This window comes from Motacilla alba, chromosome 1A, assembly GCF_015832195.1.
Source record: "Motacilla alba alba isolate MOTALB_02 chromosome 1A, Motacilla_alba_V1.0_pri, whole genome shotgun sequence".
Lineage (NCBI taxonomy): Eukaryota > Metazoa > Chordata > Aves > Passeriformes > Motacillidae > Motacilla > Motacilla alba.
Window position 1 is genome coordinate 34,855,346 of NC_052031.1, and position 26,754 is coordinate 34,882,099.

Sequence of the window (26,754 nt, forward strand, 5' to 3'; positions counted from 1 at the left end):
TCTTATAATAAATCCTCCCTCAGAACAAGTCTGTTGTATAGTTGTGAACTAATGAATTCAAACAGATGGGACTAAAAAAAAATATCCCATACCTGTTCTTCCTTCAGCATTTGCTGTGTTGGTCAGCTCACCACTGTGAGTCACCACAACCAAAGTATACTTTCTGCCAGGAACGAGCCCCTGGAAATGCCACTCTTCCAGGTCTTTCTTTTGCTCGGTTTCTTTTTGTGTCCCATTTGGGTTGTAAAGATTCAGCTCATAGAAGTCAACATCTCCTGCTGCTGGACCCCAAGTGAACCACAGACTGTCTGTCATGTTTCGGTTGGATGCCTTGAGATCAACAACTGGAGCTGGTACTGAAAAAAGGAGGAATGAATATTACTTTATGTAGAAAATCCTTTGGATGAGAAGAAGCAAAAAGGTCAAGCAGACCTTATATTTGTCCTGTAAAAATAATAATTTTATAAACTAGACAGCCACCACAGCTGGCTGAAAAGAATAAAGCATATCTCAGTAGCTTCCTTTATTATTTTGAACTGACACTGTTACCAAAAGAGGTTGCAATGTTTATAATGGATAGTTTTGCAAATGTTAAGCAGCTTTTTTCTAGTCACTATTTGGAAACACCCGTTCCTGAGGTAACTGAAAAATTGCACCACTATGCAGATGTAGTCCCACAGATGGGTTCCTATACTGTGCCACAGGGGAATAAAGAAAGGTTTCACAGAATACCAGAGCTGCTAGAGCTGCTTAGAAAACTCTGCTTCCCACATGTAGCTGAACAAACACATAATTGCAGCCAGGGCTTCCCAGGGGAAACAAGTTTTATTCCACTGGTAGACTGGCTAGCCCATCAACCCTCCTTGCTTTGCCTTTTTGCTTTTTCCACTCAGGCCAATATTGCTTTTAGGATGGGAGACAGCCATTTTCCTGCTTAGGGAGCATACACTGGGATGTCTTTCTTCTGACATGAGTTCCTAAACTGTTGTAGGGTTCTTCACTTCATTTTTCCTGCTGTAACTACATCATTCAGAATTTATCTTTTTATATATTTAATGCTTTTTACATATTAGAGCCAATTTTGATACTTCTAATAGTTGTTCTAATCTAGTATGAGCATCAGATTCACACCAGCTCACTGGTGTCCCCCATGAGCACCACACTGGAGACAAATAGTTTTCTTAGATGTTCTTGCCTGTTCTTCCATAGACAGATGACTCATTAGTGAGGTCTCCACTGTGTGTAACAATCACCATTCGATACATTCTGCCTTGACGCAGGTTCTGGAACGAACACTGCTGGAGATGCTGCTCTCCTGAAATCCTGTCATGAAGGGACTTGTCTGGATTGTATAGGAAGATGTCATATGAATCAAGCTCCCCTTGAGAGGTGGTCCAGCTGAAGGACAGTCGGTCAGTGGTGTTCTCTGTGACTTTCAGATTGGTAACAGCTGCTGGAACTGAAAAAACAGTAAAAGTAAACATCAGAGTCTAGGCACTAAGCTGAACCTTTAATAAACTCATGGCTGTAACACATTTCAATTAAGCCACAAGTAGCTAAGTAATATCAACAGGAACTGTCAGAAACAAGGGGAAAGCATTCATGAAATGCCACTGAGTCTCTCCAATACAGAATTTTTATTTCCCAGAAGGCCTGATTCTCTAGGCTGTGCTCACAGAGAGCTGTCCATTAGCTTCTACAAGAAGCTATAAATTAGTAAAGACTGCAAGCAAGACTTGGCCTTGAGTTTAGAAGTGTGTATTCACATCAAGTCCTGTACTAAGAACCTTGAGACTGTGAATTAAAAACTTGATGACAATAAAGCATTCAGGTATTTCCACAAAAGACAGAGGGAAGGATTCAGCATTTTGGATTAATATCCTTATTATGAGCCATGGTCATATTATTATGATAATAAAGTTCAGATTCACATACAAAGGAAAAATGATGCATAAACATCCAGACTCTGTACTAGAATCTTTGTAGAATCAAAATATACAGATGGTTTGTGTATTTAATGATATCTGACTGAGGGAAATACAAGTAAACCAAGATGTTCTAATTACCTGTTCGGCCAACAGTTTCTGCTCGCTTACTGAAGAGTCCACCACTGACTGTCAAAACTTGTATTTTGTACTTCTTGCCAGCTAGTAAATCTTCAAATTTGTGTTGTTTGGCAGTAGCTGGCTCTGATTTGTTACACAGAAGGATTCCTTGCTCATTCAAGAGCAGAATGTCATACCTTTCGGCTACACCAGGAGCTTTCTGCCAGGTTACTAACAAGGAATGACTGCTGTAAGCATGATGGGCTAATAATTCCTGGACAGAGGCTGGAACTGGAAGCAACAATTAAAGGCGGGATATTACCAAGTGAAATACAGACCATTCAATACATAAATCTGATTAAAGTAATTAACAGAACATAACTCTATATATTTTCGGGTTCACTTGTGCGAAAAGAAATGTCTGTGCATATGTTTATGCAAACAACTAATCCTAGACATAAATACAAACATGCAAGATGAAGTTACAGAGCATCACGGATACCTGAACTGGGAATGGAGAAGCAACAGATATATATAGACTATCATGAAAAGATGGAGAAGGAAAGTGCAATGAACTGACTGAAACAATTAAGAAAGGAATATGAAAAATAAAAGAGGGGTAAATTGGTGCAAAATAGTAGCCCAGAATAGAAAATGTTAGCCAGCAGCTGCTGCACAAATGTCAAGGCCATAGATAACAAATGCAGATGCTAAAGAGAGAGGATACATTAAAAACAAGGTATTGCATTGTTTTGTATGCTCTGACACCCTGGACACTGGGGCAATATGTTGCCTAACAAGCCTTGACCATGCAATAGGCTCTGCTAGAACACAATATTGCCTACATGGAGTGGATGTATATGTCAGATGGGTACAGACATAGGAAATGAGAGGGATGGAACTGCATTCATCCTATGAAGGAAGACACTGGGCTGGACTAGAATTACAGGCACATTCATTCAGGTGAAGCTACTTGAAATGACACATCTCACTGGTATTAATAGACCCATGCCAACATCATGACTCATGCTTTGAGATAAAAACTTCCCATGAGTGTGAATGTCCCCATGCCCTATGGTACATTCATAAACATTATTAAACATTATCAAGCAAGGGTCGGTCTCTGGGAAGATATAATGCAACTTTCTCATTGTCTCAAGAAAAACATACTTGTTCTCCCAAAAGCTGCTAAGCTGTTGTGCAAGGTGCCACTGTTAGATTGCACCACCACCCGGTACTGCTCCCCAGCTTCCAGCTTGTGAAACATGTGCTCAGAGATGTGTTTGGAGACACTCTGAGAATCAAGTTGATGGTTTTGTTGAAATATAGTCACTGTGTAGGAATCAACATCTCCACCTCCAGGGGTCCAGCTCACTTTCAGACTGTTTGTCATGCCATTAGGTGACACATGAATGTTTCGGACCTTGCTTGGAACTGGAAAAAAAATAGGGAACAAAAAGGCACCTGCTCACAAATTTCCTGTTTGACTCAGGCTTCCTAATTTCTACCTATTTTATGGCCACAGAAAAATGATTCAAAAGAGAAAGATCATTTACAGGTACAAGTAATGCCCTTCCTGGGTAAACACAAGTAAAGTTGTAAACATTTGTGTGGGATTATTAGAAACACAATTCTATGTATAATCTCCCTCTTGTCCATATGATGTCTTAAAAACGTCTCAAAAATGAAAGCTCTTTAGGTACCCTCAGTTAGTTAGCCATTTTTCCATCATTATCTCAATCATTCACTTTACGGGTAGGTAAACAGAGGTGTAAAATAAGTAAGTGATTTAACTAGAGACACTAAGCAAACAATTGGCATGCATGGGAATAACAGAAACCTAAATGCTGACATCTCAATATAAATCAGATTGTCTGCCAACAATCAAGTATTAGTAAATGCGACACTTTTTTATTAAGCATGGGTGTTGGCTAAGTATTAGTGTGATTTTCAATGAGATCTGCTGTCTCTGAGCCAGTGTTATGTAAGCTTGAATATAATCATGGCTCACCCTTGATTTTGAGTGGTTCATTCTAGAAAAGCCAAAACACATTTTAAATACCACATTATTTCTTACTTGTCAGGCCTTCTATGAAAGTAGCACGCTGTGCATCTCCACTGATGGTCAAAACAAGAATTTTGTATAGACGTCCCGGAGTCAGAGCTGTGAACCAATACTCCTCAATGGTGTTCCCAAGGAAAATGGGTGGGAAGATCTTCATATCATTGAAGAGGAGCTGAATCTCATACTTATCAACATCCCCCTCGGCCTTTGACCAAGTTACCTGCAGATCTTCTGTGCTTCTGTTACTAAGAGTCAGTTCCTTCACTGACTCTGGCACTGAAGAAGTGAGAAAAAAGATGGGAAACTTTTCAGTACTTACTAACAGATCACAGCAAAAAGCTAGCAGCTCTGAAGTCATGCTATTGAGCTACAATTCTTCATTCAGTTCCCTTGAGAAAGCAGTAGATTGCACTTATTTGGGTAGTTTACACCACATTTAGCAAAGGAAGGTCCCATTTCAGAACAGATGTCCACAATTTATCAGCATAAAAATAATAAATAAATAATAATGGAGCCTGCAGGGAGTTTACCTAGCCAACAAAAACTGAGTAAGATCTGCATGTACAACAAAGACAGAAAAAAGAGGCTTGAGCTAGTGCCAAGTCAAGGCAATCCATCTGTGTGATGCAGCACCACAATACAGTTTCCAACTTATGCCAGACACGGGTGAGTTGGTTTTGCCCCATGATACATCTTTGTTAATAAACTGAGTTTCTCAGCATGGCTCCTTAACTCACATACAGTGCTAGGTGAAGATTGCACCCAGATCCCTGCTGGCTCCCAACTAGCCACCTTACCACTCTTGCCCCATGCTCTCCAATTCCAGTGCTTGGGGTAGTTTGAATAGAGTGAGGTCTAGTCTATCTTCTGTTCTATATATTTCCATGACCAGAAAAAACTGTTTAGTAAATTCTGGCATAATTTAATGATAAATGCTAAGCTCATGTGGAAAACTGTACAACTGTTCTTTTGGCTTTCAATGTTCAAGATTTGCTTTCCAATTTAACAGCACAGGTCTCTCACTTTTTGCTTGTTTGTAAAACAGCGGTAATCAAGTAAATACTGCTTTCTGTACTTGAAATAATACACATTCAAAGAGTCAGAGTCAACATTCTATGTTAAAAATCATATGAGATTTTTGTTCCTGGGTATGGTAAACAAAAAAACTACCCTGGGTTGTCTCAGAATGTTTTCAGGATGCTTACTTGTTCTGCCATAGACTCTTTCACTAGTTTCATATTTCCCACTCCTTGTGCTGACCGTGACACTGTACTGCCTCCCTGGGACCAGACTGGTGAAGACACATTCATTTTCTTCCTTTGGGACACTTTTTGTTTGGATGAAATCATTGTTGTTCCTGATGATCACTTCATAATTATCAAAATATCCAGATGCATGTAACCAGGACACCTTCAAGTAGTCACTTCTGGCTGAATTGCTGACGGTAAGTCCCTGGACACCTGAAGGGACTGAAAGAAAAAAAAAAGCAGAAACTTCCTGAAGTAACCAGAGTTGTGGTAGAGAACTATATTTGTGGTAGTTACCAGAGTTTTGTGAGGAAGTTGCAAAAAGACAACAATGTGGATTTAAGCAATAAAGCAGTATCTGCACTTTTCAGGCTGCTTTATATCTTAGTACAATACAATGGTTTGCCTTTCTAATTTCTGGTCTTATGGAACTTGCTCTGTTTTTGTAAGAGTAGTGAGTTCCACAGACAAACACTGATCCAAAATTTGGTTCTCGTGCTTTTGTGGCTGTTTCATGGATTTTCACTTAGATCATGAGAAGACTAAAATTGCACTAACTTGATACTCTTTGTTATTTTAACAACCCTTACAATATTTCTTCTTTTCTACTGGTTTATCAAGTGCAAAGTCTCATTTTTTTCCATTTTTGAGGAAGTTTTAAAAGGTTCTCCATCATTATTGCCATCCTTTTCTGAGATTTCTCTACCCCTCTTATAATATCCTTGAAAATTGCATGACCAAAACCATAGACGTGGGTATTACATTACCAAAAAAAATTAACATGTGTGCTACTCATTATTGTGACACCCCACTAATATTTTACTAATTAGTGTGCCCTTTTCCATTCTTTCAGTGCTTGAGTAACTTTCTGAGGAGATGCTCTGCAGGATGTACTTGAAGTGCCACATAGAGGCATTAAGGGCAGGACCACATATTTGAGCCAAAACTGACACATGATTTCTGTTTATTCATAAGGACTGACATTATTTCATTCATGCTCAAGTATTTTTGCATGAAATAAAGCAACAACAGGGACATAAGAATAAGACTAAGTCTATAAAGCTGTAATTTTATGGCTTGATCCTCCAATCCCAACTCATCCATCCTAGTTTGGTCAGATATTGATAAATCATTGGTAATGGCTATTCATTAGCCATTAGCAACATAACAATGGTTACAACGACTGTACTTGCCCAGAGCCTCTCTTTACCTGTTCGTTCCTGGCTGAGAGAATAGTTTTCATACTTTCCACTCTTTGTGCTTATCATCACATCATACAGTGTCCCCGGAGTAAGGCTGCTGAAGGAGCATTCACTGAATGATTTGGAAATGGTGAGAGTCTGAACAATCTTGTCATCATGAGAGAGTGTTACCAAATAACTGTCTACATCTCCAGAAGCTGGCAGCCAAGAAACACTGAGGTAGTCACTCCGACCTGAGTTATTTACTGTTACTCCAGTCACACTAGAAGGAACTGTGCAATAAAGAGGGAAAAAAACAAAAAAAGCATTAACTAGCCAATTCTTATTGTTGTGAGTATCCCTGTAACACCATCCCCTACAAAATAAGGAGTCTGGGGCTCCTGAGAAGTACTACACTGACTGCCTCTCAGCAACGTTCATCTCCTTTTTAAAATACAGTGAAGGAAATTGTTTTTGGTGGCCTGATCCCAGCACTTTTAAAATCCTAGAAGCTGAGTTATCCTCTCAAATTGCCATTTGTCAGTAACGACAATAACTGGTGAGGCTGGTAAGAGGCTGAGGCCCACAGCTGAATGTTTCATTTCAAGTGGATTCTCTGACGCCTAGTGGACAAAACATGAATGCCAATTGTTTTTCAAGCCAGCAAGTTGAGCTCAAAGGCTCTGCATTGCCGGAACTATCAACATTCAGGTGAACTTAGACATAATGAACTTAATGAACTTCCAAATTTTCACTGGACTCTGCTGCACTGAACTTAGCAGAGGAGCTGGCCAACTGCTGCCGGAGTCAAACCCCCCCCCCCCCCATGATTTTACAAAATACATTTATCTACTTTAAGCTTTTTAGTTTTATTCTTCTCCATTTTTTTTCAGGCTTGTTTTGCCTTTTCACCTGAAAATAGTGGTTTTCAAGGAGAACATTGCAGAAAACTGCAGAATGCCTGGCATTTGCCAAATTCTCATAACGGGTAAAATTTTTCCTCTAAATATCCACAGAACTAGTATTACATTTCATGACTCCTTAAACCTAAAGAATTTGATGCAAAAGTAAATCTTTTTCTATTAAGTACAGAAGGACCTCATAATAACTAATTAGCCCTGATGGACATTCTTTGATGCTGGATTAAAGAAAAAGAACAGGTTGTGAGAAACTGAGACACAAATTCACCCCACCACCTTTAGGCAGGTTCTTGGCACACATAAGTAAGGAGCAGTCATACTACACCACCACATAGCCAATGGAACAAGAAAGTCCCTTCCAAGGAGTGATTTGCCCAGACAGTTGCTCATTACTCCCAGGGCGTATTTTTGTCTTCATTACAGAGTGATCCTGCTGTAAAGTTCCTGCTGTAAAGCTCCCACTGTAGTTAGAGCAGTTAGCTCTCTAAGGCTATATTTACACAAATCTGGACAGACAGTGTACACATATGGAGCTATATGGATGAAAACTACTGTTTTTCTGAATTCGCAGTGCAGTGGCTTAAACACAAGACCATTCTCTTAAAGAAATTCAACTATCAAAAAGCATGCTGGAGTGTTTTCCTTTTTACCTGTTCTTTCCTCTGCAATTGTTTGCCTTGAAGATATCCCTCCACTGACAGTGGTGACAACAACTGAATAGAGTCCTCCAGGTTTCAGGGGATAGAAGTGATATCTGTTAGTTTCACTGGGAACAGTTTCATTTTTAATGACAACATTCTCATGAATCAGTAGCACTTGGTATGAGTCTACATCTCCCAGTGCTCTTGTCCAGTTGGTGAACAAGCTGTTGGTTGATCCCTGATTTGACACAGTCAGACCTGTCACTTGGGCTGGCACTGAAAAGGAAATTGTCATACTGTTACTGAGGAGAAACAAAATAAAACAAAACAGAATCCCCCAAAGAACACAAGTTTAGTCACACTGAGGAAGTGCATCAAAAGAACATTCCAATTTGCAGCCAGACTCAACACGACTAAAAATATTTTAACTGGGGACTGCTTCCTGTCTGGGATGTGGTCTATGGGAAACTAACTAAGGCACAGAAAGGTCTTTCAGTCTTTAGCACAACTTTTCTCAGTCAGATGAAAATGATTCAAGATCAGGGAACTGAAAGAGATGGCATTTTATAAATACCATTAAGTAAAAGCCATCAATTTAGGAAATCATTCAGGGTTTTTGATGACTACTTCAAATATAGTCTGTGCCTTTAATTTTCCATTTCCTCTCCCATTCCCAATCTTTCATTTCTAATAAATGGCAAACTTGTTTGAAGAATACCTCAGGCACAGTCATCTATGCTGTGTCAGACCCTTTAATTTTGGGGATAACTGAAATGCATGATTATGGTTTAACTTTTTATGTAAGAAGATCTGCAGGATACCAACTTTTATAACATCAGAAGATGAATTGTTAAACAAACATAACATTTATCTAAGCATAAGCTCATGAACTTAGCAAGACCAAAAAGGATAAAGAAAAAACAAAGGAATGTAATATGTAGCACAAATTTTACCCCAAATCCTCTTTTTAAAATTTGGTTTGATAATATTTGGTCAAAGCAAGGAAATACAATTACTTCTAAAGATTTCTTTTTACATGACCAAACACGAAATACAATTACTTCTAAAGATTTCTTTTTACATGACCAAACACAACTGAAATAAAGAAGACTATAAAATGTGAATGCTCTCTTCTGCTCTTGTTTTTCACCAACCCTTTTGCACACATAGTACTGGTTTAGTAATCATTAACAAAAGCTATAAAGTTAGGCACAAAGCTGAAGAAAACACAAAGGTGACAAAAAACTGGATCAAAAATCCTTCCTGTTTTGTAATGTTCTGATAACATAGTTAGCTCCAACAAGACACTGAAGTGCCATATTTCTGTGCTAAATGCTCATTTCAGTGCTCTTTGCAAGTAAGACCTACTTCTGTCATATTTAAAGCAATATTTTTCAAGCCTAGTAAGCTGACCTGCTGCAAGGAAGATTCAGAGCTTTGGAATGCTTATTAAAACCTATGTTCTAATAAGCTTCTAAAAGCTATGTTCTAGCTAAATAATGTTTGTTCTTTATAACTCACTTTGAATGTAATATTGACACACAATCAGTGCCTGATGCGTTTTCAAACATTGACTCATACTAGTGAAGTGGGACCTTTATGGCTGAATAGGTCCCCTAAAGGGGTATAAGTCAGATGGAAGAGAAATTCCAGCTATCTAATAACATAACAGGGAAATCAAAGTATAAGCTAAACTTGTCAGGCCTTTGAAGGAGTTATAAAATTTAAGTAAGGACCACCATCAACTCTAGGCATGCTTCGATTCAAACACAAGCAGCTTGTTTTTCCCTGTGCTGTGCAAAGGAGCTTTCCCTGTGCTGCGCAGAGCTACATTTTAAAACTTTGTTTGCACTGGAGAATGTTAAAGTTAGTGCTTAAGCAGAGGAAAGCAACCTGTAAGGTTTAAAACTCACACACATGCACAAAATCAGCACCCTGCAGATGGTGAGAATGGGACCTTTCTTGTGACACAGTCATCATCCTCAGTAACAAACATATACTCTGGAATCAGAAGAGCAAAAAGATGCAAAACACATCTTCAAGGTCACATATGTAACCTTGTGTCTGTCAACCTTGGAATGTTCCCCTAAAGTAACATTTTCCTGTGTGGTGATGTTTCTCTTTTTCCCAGATGATGAATGCTTTGCATCAAGGAAGTGACCCTCCTGAAAATACACAATGAAAATGGTTCTTCTTATATGGAATCCTATGCTAATGTAGCTTGAGTAGATATGACATAATATTTCAGAAAACTGTTTTGCCAGGAATTACATACCTATTTCCCAAACATCTTAAATAAATACAGCAAGATAACTGACAGTCAGAAATGAGAGACTCAGACATGTAACATTTTTACTGAGGAAACAAACATAAGATCAAGACTTTTGAGATTTAGACAATGAGTTCATTAAGTTCACTACAAAGCAAAAAAAAATTGTTAATTGTTAATGGTTGACAGAAGTAAAGATTAAAACACTTTGACAAGATGATACCTGTTCTTCCTTCTACTGAAGTCCAGTTGCTTAAAGTCCCACTAATGGTAGTGATGGTTGCTGTATATTTCCTTCCAGGTATCAAGTCAGTGAAAGTGAATTCCTTAGCTTCTTTTGCAAGTCCCTTTTTCACAATAGGGAGTTCACTGACTTCCAGGGAAACTACATAGCTGTCCCATTCTGCAACAGGGGTCATCCACATGACACTGAGTGAAGATTCATTAGCATGCTTCACACGGAGCTGGAGAACAGGCTCTGGAGCTGGCAAAGCACACAGATATCACAAGAAGAACAGAACTGTGTAGAGAGCACACATGCCCTATCTCAAGCTGTTGTAAGAAATGTGTTCTGTAAGCCAGAAATGTGACAGCAACAGTATCTGCAATCAAGAGGAGATTTTTTACCTTTCTCTAGGAAGCCATTCTTACAAATCTAGTATTTGTGCCCCTCTTTCAGTAGAGGACTGTTAGCAGCAGACTTCAGCAATGCACTATGGCTGTAATGCTTAGGTTCAAACTTACACCAGGATATATTTTTTAGTACAAATGGAAATGCAGGGAAGTCAGTGAACTTCCTCTTGAACTCTGGGTGCTGAACAGGGATAGAAGACATTTGTACCATAAATCAGACCTACAACAATGTACTTCTAACAAACAAGGATGCAAATTATAGGGTCAGAGTCACATTGATTTTGCACTGATTTATACCTAAGTCAAGCTAAGAGACACTTCAAACTTACAGGAGCATAAAAGAAAGAATCCGATCAGTGAATTTCTCTGTGTGTTCATGTGTGCGTGTGCCAGCATACCCAGCAAGCATGTTTTGCCTAATGTAGTCCCTGATCTGATTTTGTCCCTGTCACATTGAAATACAATTCACTTTCCAATTCTGTGGGTTAATGTAAGAGAATACTGAATCACAACAGGGCCTAATACCTGTACTTCATAACAGACACATTATGCACCTCACTGTGGGTCAAACACAGTCATGATACACCCACTGCTGGATATTATTAAATGGACCATGTTCTAATCACAGAATCATAGAATCACTTAGCTTGGAAAAAACTTCTAAAATCATTGGGTCCAACTATTAATCACTTAGCTGAGTCAATTAAAAGTAACACCATAAAGTTAAATAACTTGCAACATACGTCAAAGTAAGGAAGATGAGAATGTATCTTGCTCTGATCAAGTTTGCTACAAGTCAGAGAAAGCTTCAGTTCTGTAGCTTCTGGTCTCTTCTTTGCACAACTGGTCTCGCTGTTGTGCAAAATTAACAAAATTAAGTCCTCAGGGAATGACAGGTAAGTGTCTAGCAGAAAAGGCAGGCCCCAGGAAGGGTGAGGATGAAGTAGAATGTCCTTGTCCTAGCTCACATTCTTCAGCCAAGTTAGACTTGAGCCTTGGCTGTTATTCCTACTCCAAGTCTTCCATTCCTCTGAATTGCACTTATTTCTGCATTCACTGAGCAGAAATTCTAACAATTATATAAGAATAATTTTTTAAGTTTGAAGCAAATCAGATGTGGGTTTGACTAACACACTGCAAAAGAATTCCACTCATTTCTCTGCAGTGTATATGGATTTCCTTTGGAAACAAAGACTTGAACAGATGAACCCACTTTCTTTATGGAACACAGAAACAAGAACTGGGATGTTATAGGACAACCATACTAAGATACACCTTAGCCACATGGTTAATATTCTTTACACAGACTGGCAAGGAAACATACTGATGAACAATACAGGAAGGCCTATAGTGCTTTATTTAAGACCTTTATAGGGTGCCTACAATCAGCTACAAAATATAGCAGTGAAATGAACATGTAAATATAACGCCTGAGTCACGACAGAATTGTGATATTGTTCTCATAGCTTTCACTAACAAAACACTTACTAAAAAAGTAATCCCGAAAGTTTTCACAGAACTGCTAAAATTATTTCTGTAGTTTACAAAGCAAGCTCCTTTTTACTGTGTTAATAGTGAAATTAATTTGTGGATTCCCAAGTACTCTTCCATTGCTCACAGAGCTGAACACTTTGCACTCTCACAGTGCCTGGACAAGCATGCTGACCTGTTCTTCCCGTGCAACTCGTCTTGCTCTGCAGATCGCCGCTCTCCACAATGACTTCCACGCCGTACTCCCTCCCTGGGATGAGGCCCGCATCACGGATGAGGTACTCGGTGGTGTCCTTCTCGAGGGAGGTGTTGAGCAGCAGGGCTGAGCGGTTCCACAGGAGCAGGAGGTACCTCTCCCAGTCTCCCGCAGGGGGCAGCCAGGTCACTCGCAGAGACCGCGGCCAGCCGCTAGCACCCGCCTGCAGCTCCAAAACTTTCTGGGGAACTGGAGAAAGAGAAAGCAAAAAAGCAATTCTGAAGTGGGGTATTTCTGGTGAGATGTAAATGTACTGGAAAAACTTGTCTCGCAGCACAGCTATTGTACGAGTGCTTGGACCAGCTAGAGCAATGTGAGTTATCTTGTTGCAAAGGCTGGCTTTCATTATAAAGACAATTTTTACTCTTCCCCACAAAAACCACTCAGTTATTTTCCTGCTGGTTTCTGACATCAGAAATGGGCAATCCCTCTTAGGGCAGCCCTGTACACTTCTTGGATGCCCCTTGCAGTTTTCAGTCAGGTTTCCTGTTGTTTCCTGCACTTAAGCTCACTTAGAAACGATCAATTTTTCACTGCTAACGTTCAAACTTCAATCTCCATCAGCCCAATTCTGGTACCAGCAGCAGAAATGCAAAGCCTAATGGCTTCTTTCACAGAAACAACTTCTTCTACCTTGTATGCCCTAATTCCTCCCAGCTGTAAAAGGCACTGAGTCTAAGACAGTGGTCTATTAAAGCATCCACTCCATCCTGTCCTGTACTTCAAGGATCCTGAATTTACAAGCCTAACCTTCTCTTGCCTAACTGTATACACCTGCAGGTCACATTGGACCACTGAAGTTTTTCTGATTTTCATGGAATAATTAAATATTAGCCAGACCAAGCAGAGACTAGAAGACAGATGCAGACCCTTAGGACAGGATACCTGTAAGCTTCATATTAAGATACTCAGAGATCAGTACTGGAGCCCTGAGACCATCCACAAGTATTAGCTGATAACTACAAGACTAGCATCATGTTCTTACGCTTTATCTAGTTTAATTAACATTAAATTGATCAGTAGGATCAATTAGTAGCAGAGGATTGAAACCTCTTTACCAGCATCACAAAATACTCACCGGTTTCATTTCCCATGGGCATAGCTGGCTATCAGACCTAGAACTCTCCCATATGCCAGTGAATATGGGAAATGTGTTTCAATTTCTGAGTGAGTGGATAAAAGCATACAGTGTATTGTTAGGAAGCACAGATTAACTTACATCATAACAGATAAAGTTCAGCCTTGACAGGCTGACTGGACATCATTATACCCTAATGGCACAAAGTTTCAGCCTCTGAGATGTCTGTATTTCTTACTACAACATTTCTTGGCTGGTTCTGCTGCACCCTCTCAATATACAGCAAGGTGTATTATGTTCTTGGGCACCTGGCTCTCTCTGTGAGTTACAGAGGGACCTTAAGAGTCTTACCCCTTCAGCATCTGTAGACCTGACAGTCTGGACTTATGAATTTATCTTTACTCCACAGAGCTTCTGCTGAAGGGACTGTTTTGGAAGCTCTTGATGTCTGTGGTAAAGGAAGGAATTGCTTATGATCTGCATCCTTGGAAACAGGACTTGTAATCCCCAACTTTGAAAGCACTGGGTCTAGGTCACAGAGCTGGGGATCAGTGCTGTTGAGTGAGGGCCTGAAGTCCTCCCTTTAGATTGAAATCTTAAAGGAATCTTAAAGGTAATCTTAAAGGACTTTAATGATAGGCTAAACTAACAAAACAGACATGCATATAAACCAGCCCAGCTTTGTACTTTCTGGACATGAAAGACTTCTAGGTCTCTTCCAGCCTCTACTGAGAACAGGGTATCAGCCAGGTATGACAAGGATGTGACTTTCACATGAGATGTTTAATTGTAGACAACAGATATTTACTAAACAAATACTCTGCTCTCATACACACACATTTTCTCCCTTTTGCCTCTGAGTCTACTAGAAATTTATGTATGCATTCTTCACTGAGTTCGACTTTTTTTTACCATCCAACTTTTGCTCAGGCTAGGCTGGTGTGGAAGAGATGATACACCTCTAGGGCCAGTAATGCTGTGGGAGAATTACGAAGGATTTTTCAGGTTCAGAACTCATACAAAAGGTACCTGAAAGAAAATTACTACTTCTGAAAGAAGATAAAAAACTCATAACTCAGGCTGTCCCAGCTGCTACATGCCTTTGTTAATCTATGCTGTTTATAGTAAAGAAATCTGAGATGTAATCTTTTCCGGTTTGCAGATTTGTGTCTGGAAGAAGGAATAAGACTATTTCTTGCAAAATTACTTTAAAGACTGTTAATAATTTGACTACATGCACACCTCCCCATAATGTAACTCAGTTTATGTAGAATGCTGAGCTGAATTCAAGACAACAAAGTTGGTAAGAAGAGCAGTAGTATGCAACAGTTTTGTAACAGACTCACTCAACTGTAAGGTCCAACAAAAATTCACGACTGTTGCCTGCTCCCAAAATATGCTGGAGCTGCTTTTTGGCTGTTAGATTAACTGTTGCCCAGAGAGTCAGCAGGGGGTACTCCTGAAACAGTATTGTGCTCTTAATCTCACTTTGCCTGGAATCCAAATTATTTTGTCTCTTACAATGATTTGCTACAAGGCCAGTGTAGGCAAAAATTAGTTACAATGTTCTTACTGAAGCAGAAGACTTACAAGTCCTGCCAGTCGCCATCCGATCAGTGAACAGTTCACCACTGATTGTGCGAGCAGTAACCTGATAAAGACGTCCTGGAGTTAGCTTGTCAAACTGCGTCTCTGTGACTGGTGGCTGCACAGTTTTGACTTCTTTAACTGATCCAAGATGAGACAGAGTGATATTATAGAAATTCAGGTTTCCTGAAGGTCTTCTCCACTTAACTTTTAAAGCATCTAAGCTGCCATCGTTAGTCACCATCAAATCTAAGACTTCAGCTGGGGCTAAAAAAAGAAAATAAGAAAGAGAATAAAATACATCCACCACAAAACATATAAGACCTGCTGCCTCCCAAACTCCCATAGTTAAGTTTTGATTTCGAATAGTTTATATGAGATGGAGTATGAATGATTTTGCCTGAACAGTGAAGTCTGGTCACAGTGCACATCACTTTCTGAAATCACTTCCCTAAATCACTTCCCTTCCCTAAATGCCTCCCATGCAAAACCACCACATTTAAAAAGATTTCTGTAGAAGAAATTGCATCTTGCTCTTCCCAGAAATTAAAGAGAGCGAAGGCATGACCCTTTTCTTCCCTACATAAGTGTTTTAACTATTGGACTCCAGTAGGATGTCATCATTATCTCTATGACCACAGAACTCCAGCCCGAAAAATGTTCCTGAAAAAATAATTTTCTATAACTCTAGTTCTTTGAATCAGTATCTGTTTGTGAAAAGAAAAAAAAATCCTGACAATCCCCAAAAGCCCATATCAAACCAACCAACTAGGCAAAAAAACCCCCCAAACAATCCAAACCACCATTTAGTTTTACAATTCTTAACCTACTTTACATTTTTTTTCCACTTCCCTTTGACACTTTTTCTACTTTCATTTTAGCCTCTATAGCTGGTTGCAGTGGTAACTTAGGGAATTAAATAAGCTTATGGTGTCTCTAACTTGGAACACGAATCACATATTATTCTGAAATATGTCCTATAATGCTATTAGGTTATGGCTTTAGCTTCTTCTTTTGTTGTGATGAATTCTGAAATCATACCTGTCCTGATTGTTTGAAAACTGCTGCTCTCCCATCCTGCAGCCTGGGTTATGATAGAGAGGTTATACAGGTGGCCTGCTGTAAGTCCTAAAAAGGTGTAGGAGGTCAGGGAACCTTCCTGGTGAATCTCATGAACTGGTACATGATTATCCAGCAACAGCAGCCTGTAATGATCCACATGTCCAGAGCCAGCAGACCACGAAACATGGATAGTGTCTGTCTTGACACTGACCTGAATATTTTTCACAGGAGATGGCACTGTTGGTATAAAAAGGACACATGCTTAAGGCCTAATGGTTATCACCATCATTTCAGCAATTTTGAATAGATTTACTTTTGGAGTATGTTTGGTTTCTTTAGGGTTCCTGAAAACCCAACCCCAAATACATGATAAAAATGAGACTCTATTCTTAGCAAACAATTCTTTATGCCAATCAGAGATTCATATTTTATTTCTACTTATTATCAATAGATACTTCACATATATATATATATATATATATGTGTGTGTGTGTGTGTGTGTGTGTGTGTGTGTGTAGCCATGTAGAAGAAATTTCAAAATGCAGAAGTACAGAATACTGTAAGTTGTTTTACTGAGATGAACTACAGGAAAAGAAGTCCTACCAGTGGATCCACTTATGTGAAGTTCTGGGGTAGTCTTATTTCCAGCAACGGCACTGAGGACAATGTTGTATTTATTCCCAGGAATGAGACTGGAAAATGTATTTTCTGTTTTTGAAATTCTTCCTGGTACGGAGACTTCTTGTATCTTTTTACTATCACGATCAAGTAATACTAGGTTATACATATCCACCTTTCCTGAGGAAGGATTCCATTGAACCTGCAAGCTTGTGAATGTAGTTTTTTCCTTATTAATTTCCAAACCAGATGGTGGCAATGGATCTGCAGTTAGGAAAAAAAAAAAAAACAGAAAACATAAACCATTTCTTGCTTTGGGATTGTCTGAAATTTTCACAGCAGCACAAGAAATCTTCCAAAACTCTCCCTTTATCATCATCATGCTGCCAATTCTTTTCAAAAAGTTTTTTCCTTCTATTTATAAACACTGTGCATTGAAGCCAGTCTACAAGAGAGTCTTGAAGAATTCAGAAATATTACTTTTATGCATTTGTACACACTCACACAGACATGCACATAGCAAAACACTTCCACTGTGGATGTATATTGCAAGCTTGGAAATTTGCTGATAGTAAAACTGTAACAACTTTAGTAAGAAACAGCAAACATGTAAACTCAGCAAATTACACTCAGTGCCTCAGCATAATGTAGCTTTATAGATGGCAGCAACAGCTTTCATTTCCTAGCCCTCACCCTAAACACTTTATCAGTTAAGGGCATGAGCATTTATACAATTTTAAGGGCAATGATCTTTTGTTTTTAGTATTAGCTTCAACAACTTCAAACAGGTTCTGATAGAACATGCTTCTGCTCTGTTGTAGTTCTGTTCATAAAAATTAAAAAAAACCCCAAACAGTACATTGGATATATCTTAAGGAACTAATATTGGGATTACTTCTCTGAAACTCTCAACATTCATTATGTTGTTTATTAAGAAGCTCTCCAGTAAAATCACCTGTGAAATAAGATACACTCTAAAGGAAAGATAAACTGACCAAGAATCTGGTTGATTTTATTCTCCAGGTGCATTTCATCACTCACAAGACTTCATGCAAACCACACAAAATGTATTACATGGTGATGTACTAAGGTATTGACGTTTATGTCTTCCAATAAGGTTAAGCAAGAGCTAATTACGAAGATATCGTGAAACAACCCAAAGCAGTGAAATCAAGCCTTCGTAAGTTGGGATGTTAAAGTTTCCCAATAATTTAGGAGTAAATTTGTCTACCACAAGAGTACACTTTGTGCTACTCTTTCCTAGCATCAGACCAGGAGTGTAAGATGCACCCAGGCTGAGAACTGTGGTCTCTGTATGAACAGCACCTCAAACACAGAAGAAGACTATTTTTCCAATACAGTCATAGCTGCCTGGTTCCCTGAACAAAGAAGACAAAAAAATGTCAATCACAAGAGTTAAAAATGCAATCTAAAGGCTGCAAGGATGAAGTTGAACCTCCCACCTACAAATACATAAGTAGGAGGGCCTTAGCAGCCTTTAAGCTGCTTTTTCTTCAAATTCTGGATGATGTGGAAGGTTTAATCACTTCCTACAAATCTCTGCTGAGAATAGAGTAGTGCCAAGTTTTGGTGGTACACTTTGTCAATCAAATACATTAGCAATGTCAAGGAAGCATCTCCTTCCTTGGAAACATTCAAAAACTGACTGGACATGGTCCTGGGCAAGCAGATCCAGGTGGCCCTGCTCGAGCCGGGTGCTTGGACCAGATGATCTCCAGAGGTCCCCTCCAACCTCAACCTTTCTGTGGCTCTGAAAGCGCTGTGTCCCTTTGAACCTATGTCTCTGCTTAAATTCAACTTCTTCCTTTGGACCACAGAGATGTTAGTGCTCTTCAGAAAAAGAGATAAAAATTAAACAAATTGATTTATAAGTCAATCAATAAAATTAACTATTTTTTCTTGACCGCTTTCTTAAAGGCCAAACTAAGTCTGCTTAAATCTGAAAAAGAAGAAAGTAATATTAAAAATCAATTCAAAGATCAAGCACATCAAACTTCAGGCCAAATAGTTAAAACTTCACCCAGTTACAGTGACTGAAACATGAGGTTTTAATGAAAAGTGTCAGGAAACCTTAACAATAGGCTTGACTACCAGCTCCACCTATAATATATACTAAGCCACTAAAGACTATTATGTTGGCAAAAGTGAATAGTGGGGGTATAATCTTGTTCCTTGAAGGCAATTGTTCTAATCCAAAAGGTCAGACTTTGGAAGTCAGAAATAAATTCCAGCACTATATATGGTCAGATGCACAGCCAGCTGAAAAAGTTTTAATTTGACTGACATTGAGAGAACAGTCATGATAACTATCAAGAAGTTTAACCCTCTTTCTGACTAAGTTGGGACAAGGTCGACTGTTCTTTAGTCCTGCAAAAGTAATCACCATTGTCATCTGTATTATTTGCCAAATTTGACAAAAAAAGATACCTGCATTCTTAGAAGCACTTTTACTGTCCTGTGTAATCTGTCTTCTAAAGTACATGAGCAAAGAAGAAAGTTGCGTGCCTAGAAGGTGAAGTTCAGAAATTCAGACTTTATCTAATCTATCTGGTCCAGAAAACAAAACACTCAGTGCTTTGTACATCCGCTAGAACAAAGGAACAATGAGACTGGGAAGTGCCTGGGCTGAAAGAGCCCTGGATGGAAACAAACACTTAAAAAACCATTTACATTGTTATACAAGTCTCTGTTGGCAACGATACAACACCGATATATCACAGAAATAAAATATTTTCATCAAGATATTTTTATACCATTTGACACTATACAAATTAATGTCCCCTGGTCTACAAAGGCATCTTCTAGAGACTTAATGGTCTTTGAATTATATTGCAACTCCATTTTCACTTTTGGGGAAGAGGAAATGCTTTCTCTGCACAGCTGCTGCAGATCCAATCTATAGATATGGCTATGTCAAACTCCAGTAACGTGACTCCCAGATACAGCCTGTAAGCACAGAAACACACCTGCCTTTTGCAGGAGGAAACAAAAACAGCTGGGAGGTATGAGCCCAGGACTAAGTAACGGGGAAATCCTGCCAGTCTCAGTTATCTTCCTACCATATTTTTTCCTAGCTTTCCCTCTTCATAAAACAGTAACCTACTTCATAAGGACTTTTCTGAAGATTAAGTAAAGACGGTTGATTTCATTGTCTTTTCTAAGCGCAAATATTCATTTCTTTGGGATGATATGCAAAATCTCTAAAATACAGCCATTTATTTTCTTCTTGTACTCTGTCTTTGAAATGATGATCATAACCATTACATGATTACAGATGATAGGATTATACAGCCTATAGTTAGATCCATGTCACGTGTTGTTCCCACAGATGGCTAATAAATCAAATTTGTCCCAAATAACTTGAAATTTACAGGAGTGAACACATGGCCTGGGTATGCTTCTGGCATTTAGAGAGTTACATATTACAATCAAAAACCACTCTAACAGTCTGTGTCTTGGAAGATAGAATTTTATCTTCTTTTCATTCAAATATTTAATGGATTTCCTAACAAAAAATTATTTACCTATAATTCTCTCAGTACAGGAGGCTTGGATTGGGTAGTAACATAATATAGCACTGCAATATTTTTGTAGACAAAGATTCTGAAAATAGCATTTATAAGTCTATTTTAGAAGACATAGTTGAAAGTGAGGTGATTGCCAAATTGTTTTCCATGGCTCTCTAGATCAGTATCTCAAATCTACATTTCAATTCTGACTTGAAATTTATAAACTTAACTGTAATTTAGGATCTATTCATATACTACTATTTTTAACTAGACCTAGTCATTCCCTGAAATGTAGTTATACTGGTGCACAGACATTTGTAGATTTGAGAACTTAAAATGTATCTTACTTATAATCGGGAAAGACAAAATCCTACCATCTTTTGCCATACATCAATTCTGAATCACAGAAATAGTTTTACTGAGAAAACAAAGAATATAACATGAAAGGACTGACAGGTGCATATCCCAGCTTTACAATGTCAGCAGCATGCTGACTAGTTGTATGGTTTTATGTGCTGTTTAATGTATATATATATATATATATTAGAAAAACTGCAACAAATTGTAAACATTAATATGAAGCAAATATGCATACTTGTGCCTACTAACATCTGTAATCTCAGTTTTGCAGTGGAAAATTTATCTGTAGTTCAGAGCTGATAATTGTGTTATCAGCTTTTTCTTTCTTTCCTATTCTACCAAAATAGCACAAATGTCTCCACTGTGTGTGTTTCCATGCCTATGTATACATGGCTTATGAAGTGCATATGTGCTGTATTTTCCATCATTTTGGATGACCTATTTTAGTTCTGCTCTACAGGATTAAATACTTGCTGCTTTAAATTTACAATCCACAGACCAAAATTTCTTGAGTAAAGAGAGTCACTTTAGAGGATTAGTGTGGATTCTTGTACCATTATTTCATACATCATTAGGCTTTAGATCTATGTATCCACAAGTGAAATAGAAGCTGCTTCTCCATGAAAAGATTCACAAGGGCAAATCTGGTGTTACTTGCGAGTTCATGGAATCTTCTCGAGCAGCACAATTATTCCACTAGAACATCAAACTTGCAAACAACCTAGATCATGATTTTAATGTGACATTATATACTCAAAAGGCAAATGTGGTCCTCTCCAAGCTTTTACATTACCACTGCAACTGTGGCATGCATTATTCATTGCTTTGACCGTGAGTTCCTAGTCAGAAAAGATCACACTCAAAATTTAACCAAATGTTTTATATGCTTAGCTACTCAAGTACTTTGTATAAGAAACTTGATGAAAATTAAACTCAGAAGTGGCACACAAAAATTTTTACAGGATTGACTAGGAGCAAAAAGCTAGTTTCTGAACTAGGTATATAAACAAACCTGTACCTTTCTCACACTTTCTCATGTGTATTTATTGTATCAAGATGATACAGATGTCCAAACAACATTTTGCCAAAATAAAACCCATGAGATGGGATTCCTTTCACTTCAACCAACTACACTTGAGCTTCCTGGTCTAACCTAGCCTCCTTTGATAGCCAGTGGAGAAAGCACCTTCAACAGACAGCTTAGCCCATCTTCCTTAGAAAAAGAGCCCAGGAAGGGAACCTCACTGACCAAGGTCAGACTTCGTGGTTTCAGATGGCCCATAATAACTCAGTTCTACTACCACTGAAATTGGTGGAAATTTTGTTTACAATGCGGCTGGAAAGACTGCTTATACTTCCATATTCACAGGACAATTTCCAGGAACGCATGCCTATGGACATTCAGGCTCAGTAGATAGTAAACTAAAACTAATGTCATCAAGTCACAAAGAACAGGTGAAAAAGAGCTTCCAAGAAATTGGTTTAAAATGCTGCCCCTAGTGGAAACATAAGAGGAATAATCGTCCCTCATTCTGCATTGAAAAGCTTGGTATGGACAATACAACATGGGTTGTTCACAGGCATAATTCAGAAAGATTCTTTAGGGAAAAAAACCCAAAAATTTTGGGGCTAATTTTGTATTTTGAACACCATCAAGCAATTCAACTCAAGGAAAACAAGGAACAACAGAGCAATCTGAGCAGATCTCTGTAGGACACATTCATGGCTCCTCTATTCTTATTTCATGCTTTTGACTGATCTCTGCTATCCAAAATCCAAATGTAAACCTCACTTCAACTATGGTATACCAATTATCAGTATTTTAACTCAAACTTTAATCAGACTTTTCACTTTGATGTCAGCTACATAATATGACCCTAATGATCAGCTGCTTCCAATAACTTTTATTGTACAGCCTTGAAAAATCTATTTAGTGATAAAAAAGTCATAAATGGCATGTACATGCTTCTGTGTTAATGGTTATGCATTAATCAAAATGTGCTCTAAAGGGGTATCTTCTCACCTTCTATACAAGTGTTCAATAAGAGAACTTTACAGAAGTGATGGTGATTTATACCTGCCTCTCTGATAATGGTTGATCTATTATTTCAATTTTCACATCACAAGTCATCAATATCAATATTAAAAACAATCAGCATGATGCACAACAAATTTAAATCACTGTCTGCATAGAAACTATAACTCATTTTTACCAACTGACACGACTTGTGCTTAGTGTATAGCTATGACACCAGCAGACTTGTCAATGGATTTTTTTAAACTTAAGTTACCACAGCAAATGAATGGCGAGTATTTAGGGCATTTGTATGGTTAATGCAGAAAAAAGGTTCTGACAGAAAGCAAAACCTCTGAACAGGTAATTGTGAAGTACTTAGCTGCTGTAATCTTCAATACTAATATTAAGTATCTCTCCAAAACTAACCTTAGGAGCAAATCAGAGAGGCATTTAATGATGGACTTTATTAGTGAATGAAGTCCAATCTTCATTTTGGGTCTTGAACTACTACATTCAAGAGGTTGAACAGTATTATATTTTATCATCTTCAAAAAAGCACAAATACAGTAGAAAGAGGCCAGTTGTACCACTGCAGCTGTTATCATTCAATGTTGTCCATTGCTTCACAGCTGAACTGTTCACACACCCACACAAACGCGAATGCAAAAAGGAGGCTTTCCTTGGCAGCCCTCTGTCAGGCTGCTGGACCATTTTTACAGCCAGTCATGGATGTGTCACTGGAAGCGCTCTGTACACAACTGTATATCATAACACCTCAATGGTGATATCCAAGGAAAACATATAAGAAGGAAGTTTCAGCCTTACTTTCTGACTTTCAGACTCTGGTTAGACAAAATAAAAGTATGGAAATGGGCTGAAACAGTAAGTTACCCTTAAAGAAGATTTACCTGCTATGAACTAGATTGTATTTTAAACACAGTAAATAAACTGTCAGCTGAGGAACTATGACAACAATGTATTTACATGAGCACAAAGGAGGTTATGGGCTACTACGACAAAAACTTTTTTTTTTTACTTAATATTCTCACGGCACCTTCTTCTTTCAAGCCTGCTGGGTTAACTGTCGGCAGGAGTTACTTCTGGCAGTGGGCTAAAGAGAACTCAAGCGCAGGGCTGCTATGTTCAGCAAACACTGTCCACTTACAGTAGCTGTAAATGCATCGCTCTCCTCCTCCTCTGGGAGCCGGCCGAGCAAGGGGAGGAAGAGGAAAAGCCCGGCGTCCCTCCCCGCGCACCTGCCGCGCCAGCGCCCGTACCTGTCTGCAGGGAGATGTTGAGAGGCTCGCCGCCGGCGAGCGGCTCGATGCGCAGGTGGTACCAGGTCCCGGCCTCCAGGCCCCGCAGGGTGCAGCCGTAGGTGCCGTTGCCCGCGGGGGCGGGCTGGCAGCCGGCCGCCTCCCCGTCCTCGGAGCGCCCGCTCAGGCTGAAGTTGCAGGCGCGGCCCGCGGCGCCCCAGCGCAGCCGAACGCTCTGCCCGGCAACGCTCCGCTCCGTCAGGTTGGCGCTGCATCCCGCCGCCTGCTCCGGCGCGGCCTGCGGAGAGCGGGGAGAGCTCTGAGAGACCCGCCAGTACCCCCGGGCTCAGCCCCCAGCCCCGTCCCCGCGCTGTGCCTGGGGAACCCCCGCCTGGTGCGGGGCGACACTGCCCGTGTCTGCCAGGCTCGCCTGCGACCTGCGAGGGACGACCCTACACCGCCCCCCTCCTCCCGGCCGCTCACCTTGGTCAGGGCCAGCGCCGTCCACAGGGCAAATCCTGCTCCATAGCTCAGCATCGCCGACAGTTTTTAACGCCAAAAACCCTCGCGGGGAGGGGAAAAGGGGAAGGGACGGCGGGGTTGGGGGATCCGAACAAGCGAAGTGGTGGCGGCGGGCCCCGGGGGCCCCCGCTCCCCGCCGGGCTCCGAGCCCTGTGCCGGGCCGCCCGCCTGCTGCATGCGCTCGGGGCTGCCCCGGCCGCCGAGCCGCCTCCCTGACACCGGCGTGGGGTGGGGGGGCTGCCCGCCCGCGGCTGAGGAGGAGCGGAGGAGGCGGGGGAGGCGGCCGCCGCTTCCCACGCTGCCATTCTGACCCGGGCTGACTCTCCCGGAGCCCTTCCCGCCGACTTCCGCAATCAAGAGGCGATTTCCTCGCGTCTCGCTGCGGGGGGCGAAGCTCGGCGACTCGGGACCTGCCGCCCACCGGGCAGGCGACCGGCCCCGGGGTGCCGCCCCTCTCTCCTTAAGGATCCCAACTTCCTTAAGGATCCCAACTTCCTCCCGGCTCCTCTCCTACCCCACCTCCCTTCCTTCCTCCACATGTCGGTTTTCCCTTGTGTCTTGTCTTCCCAAGCGCTCCCCCCGGCGCACGGGGCCCTTCAGCGGTGCCGCTGTTGGGGAGTGGCACTCTTGTCTCACGCTGGCTGTACCTCACCTGTCGCTGCCTTGCCTTGTCTCATGGCTGCCTTGCCTCACAATGCCTTCTTGCCTCTGCCCCACCTCGCAGCTGCCTTGTCTCATGCTGGTCTTGCCTCATTCCCACCTTGCCTCTTATCTGCCTCACCTCACGGCCGCCTTGCCTCCTGTGGCTCCTTCTCCTCCTGCCTTGCACTCCTCTTGGACACCTTGCCTCATGCTTACTTCATTCCATGGCCACCTCACCTGCAGGACTGCTCTCCTCACACCTGCCACCCTTCACAGCAGTCCCTCCTCTTGGCCTCAGCTATCAGTAACCCACCACTCCAGCTCCCACGCCCCAAACTGATGTTTTTAAGGGTTAACCATAGATCACCAAGGCCTCCATTCTCTCACTGGCCGTGTGGCACTGCAGCGAGAGGCCTTGCATCCAGGAGAGTCCAGCAGAGCCCAACTGAGCTCCTGCCTGCAGCAGCAGAGTCTGTCTATGAGTGGCCAAGTCATCTCCGTTTTCTGTTTCAACTTGTGTCCTCGAAACAATTCCTTCCCACATCCCCTGAATAACTCCCAAGCTAAAATTACACATGCCATGGAAAGCAAGAAAGTCTCCCTGTTTTCGGACTGCACCAATAAAGCTGTGTGCAACTCTTGGGTTGGCTACTGCCAAAATGAAAACTTTCCATTTCTGTCACGCATACCCGTTCCCTTCTTGCTTACATTTCAGCCTCTGAGAACTCGCATGCCAGTGTGTACATGGGCAGACAGAGAAGAAGTATAGACAGAAGCATTTTTGCACCTTCAGATATTCAAATATACAATAGCAGCCATGGAGTGAATTTGGGGGTGCACAAAAGAGAAGGAAATGGACAGTTTCTTCAATGGGAATGGTATTTTTCTGCATCTTTCTGTACTGCATTATGTGTGTGGGATTTTAACTTTTAAAAGCAGTACCTCAAGCAAATTCAACACCATCTCTATCACTTTTGCCCTCTTTGAGGGAGAAAAAGGTTCTAGATTCTGCAAACATTAGTCTGCCTTTTAGGGGAGATGCAGCACTAGGATTTTTCTTGGCACTAGCCTGTCAAACAAGATACAAATATCTGAAAAACCTTAGTTGTCCTTCTGTTCTGAAATCAAAAGTCTGAGCACTCAGGGGTGTTACCTGCACCTACAGAAAACTGTCCCAGTGTAGCTCCATGCCTGGTCCTAGGGACATGGTACTGAAAGTGTTGTGCTGTACTTTGCAAAGCTGAGGGTAGTTAATAACTTTATGATCATTGCCTTAAGTGACAGCATAAATCTGTGTTGGTTATTATGCCACAGAAGAAGATCTCCTTTGGAAG

The 26,754-nt window shown here is 40.6% G+C and overlaps 1 protein-coding gene across 5 annotated transcripts in view; it reads right to left on the reverse strand.

Annotated features, from left to right (window-relative positions):
- The window catches only part of PTPRB (protein tyrosine phosphatase receptor type B), a 63,167-nt gene that overhangs the window by 22,908 nt on the left and 13,505 nt on the right, over positions 1 to 26,754 (reverse strand). For 3 of the 5 annotated variants that reach the window (XM_038155656.1, XM_038155657.1, XM_038155658.1), the window contains exons 4-17: positions 24,278 to 24,554; positions 17,079 to 17,357; positions 16,455 to 16,712; positions 15,417 to 15,680; positions 12,668 to 12,937; positions 10,592 to 10,852; positions 8,109 to 8,375; positions 6,568 to 6,831; positions 5,316 to 5,579; positions 4,123 to 4,386; positions 3,216 to 3,479; positions 2,067 to 2,336; positions 1,196 to 1,459; positions 93 to 356 (exon numbers count right to left, since the gene is read on the reverse strand). In XM_038155656.1, the coding sequence (XP_038011584.1) occupies positions 93 to 356; positions 1,196 to 1,459; positions 2,067 to 2,336; positions 3,216 to 3,479; positions 4,123 to 4,386; positions 5,316 to 5,579; positions 6,568 to 6,831; positions 8,109 to 8,375; positions 10,592 to 10,852; positions 12,668 to 12,937; positions 15,417 to 15,680; positions 16,455 to 16,712; positions 17,079 to 17,357; positions 24,278 to 24,554 (3,730 nt within the window). Of the gene's footprint in view, positions 1 to 92; positions 357 to 1,195; positions 1,460 to 2,066; positions 2,337 to 3,215; positions 3,480 to 4,122; positions 4,387 to 5,315; positions 5,580 to 6,567; positions 6,832 to 8,108; positions 8,376 to 10,591; positions 10,853 to 12,667; positions 12,938 to 15,416; positions 15,681 to 16,454; positions 16,713 to 17,078; positions 17,358 to 24,277; positions 24,555 to 24,739; positions 25,219 to 26,754 lie in introns of those variants that run through there. The other 2 variants (XM_038155660.1, XM_038155659.1) reach the window with 2 other exon arrangements.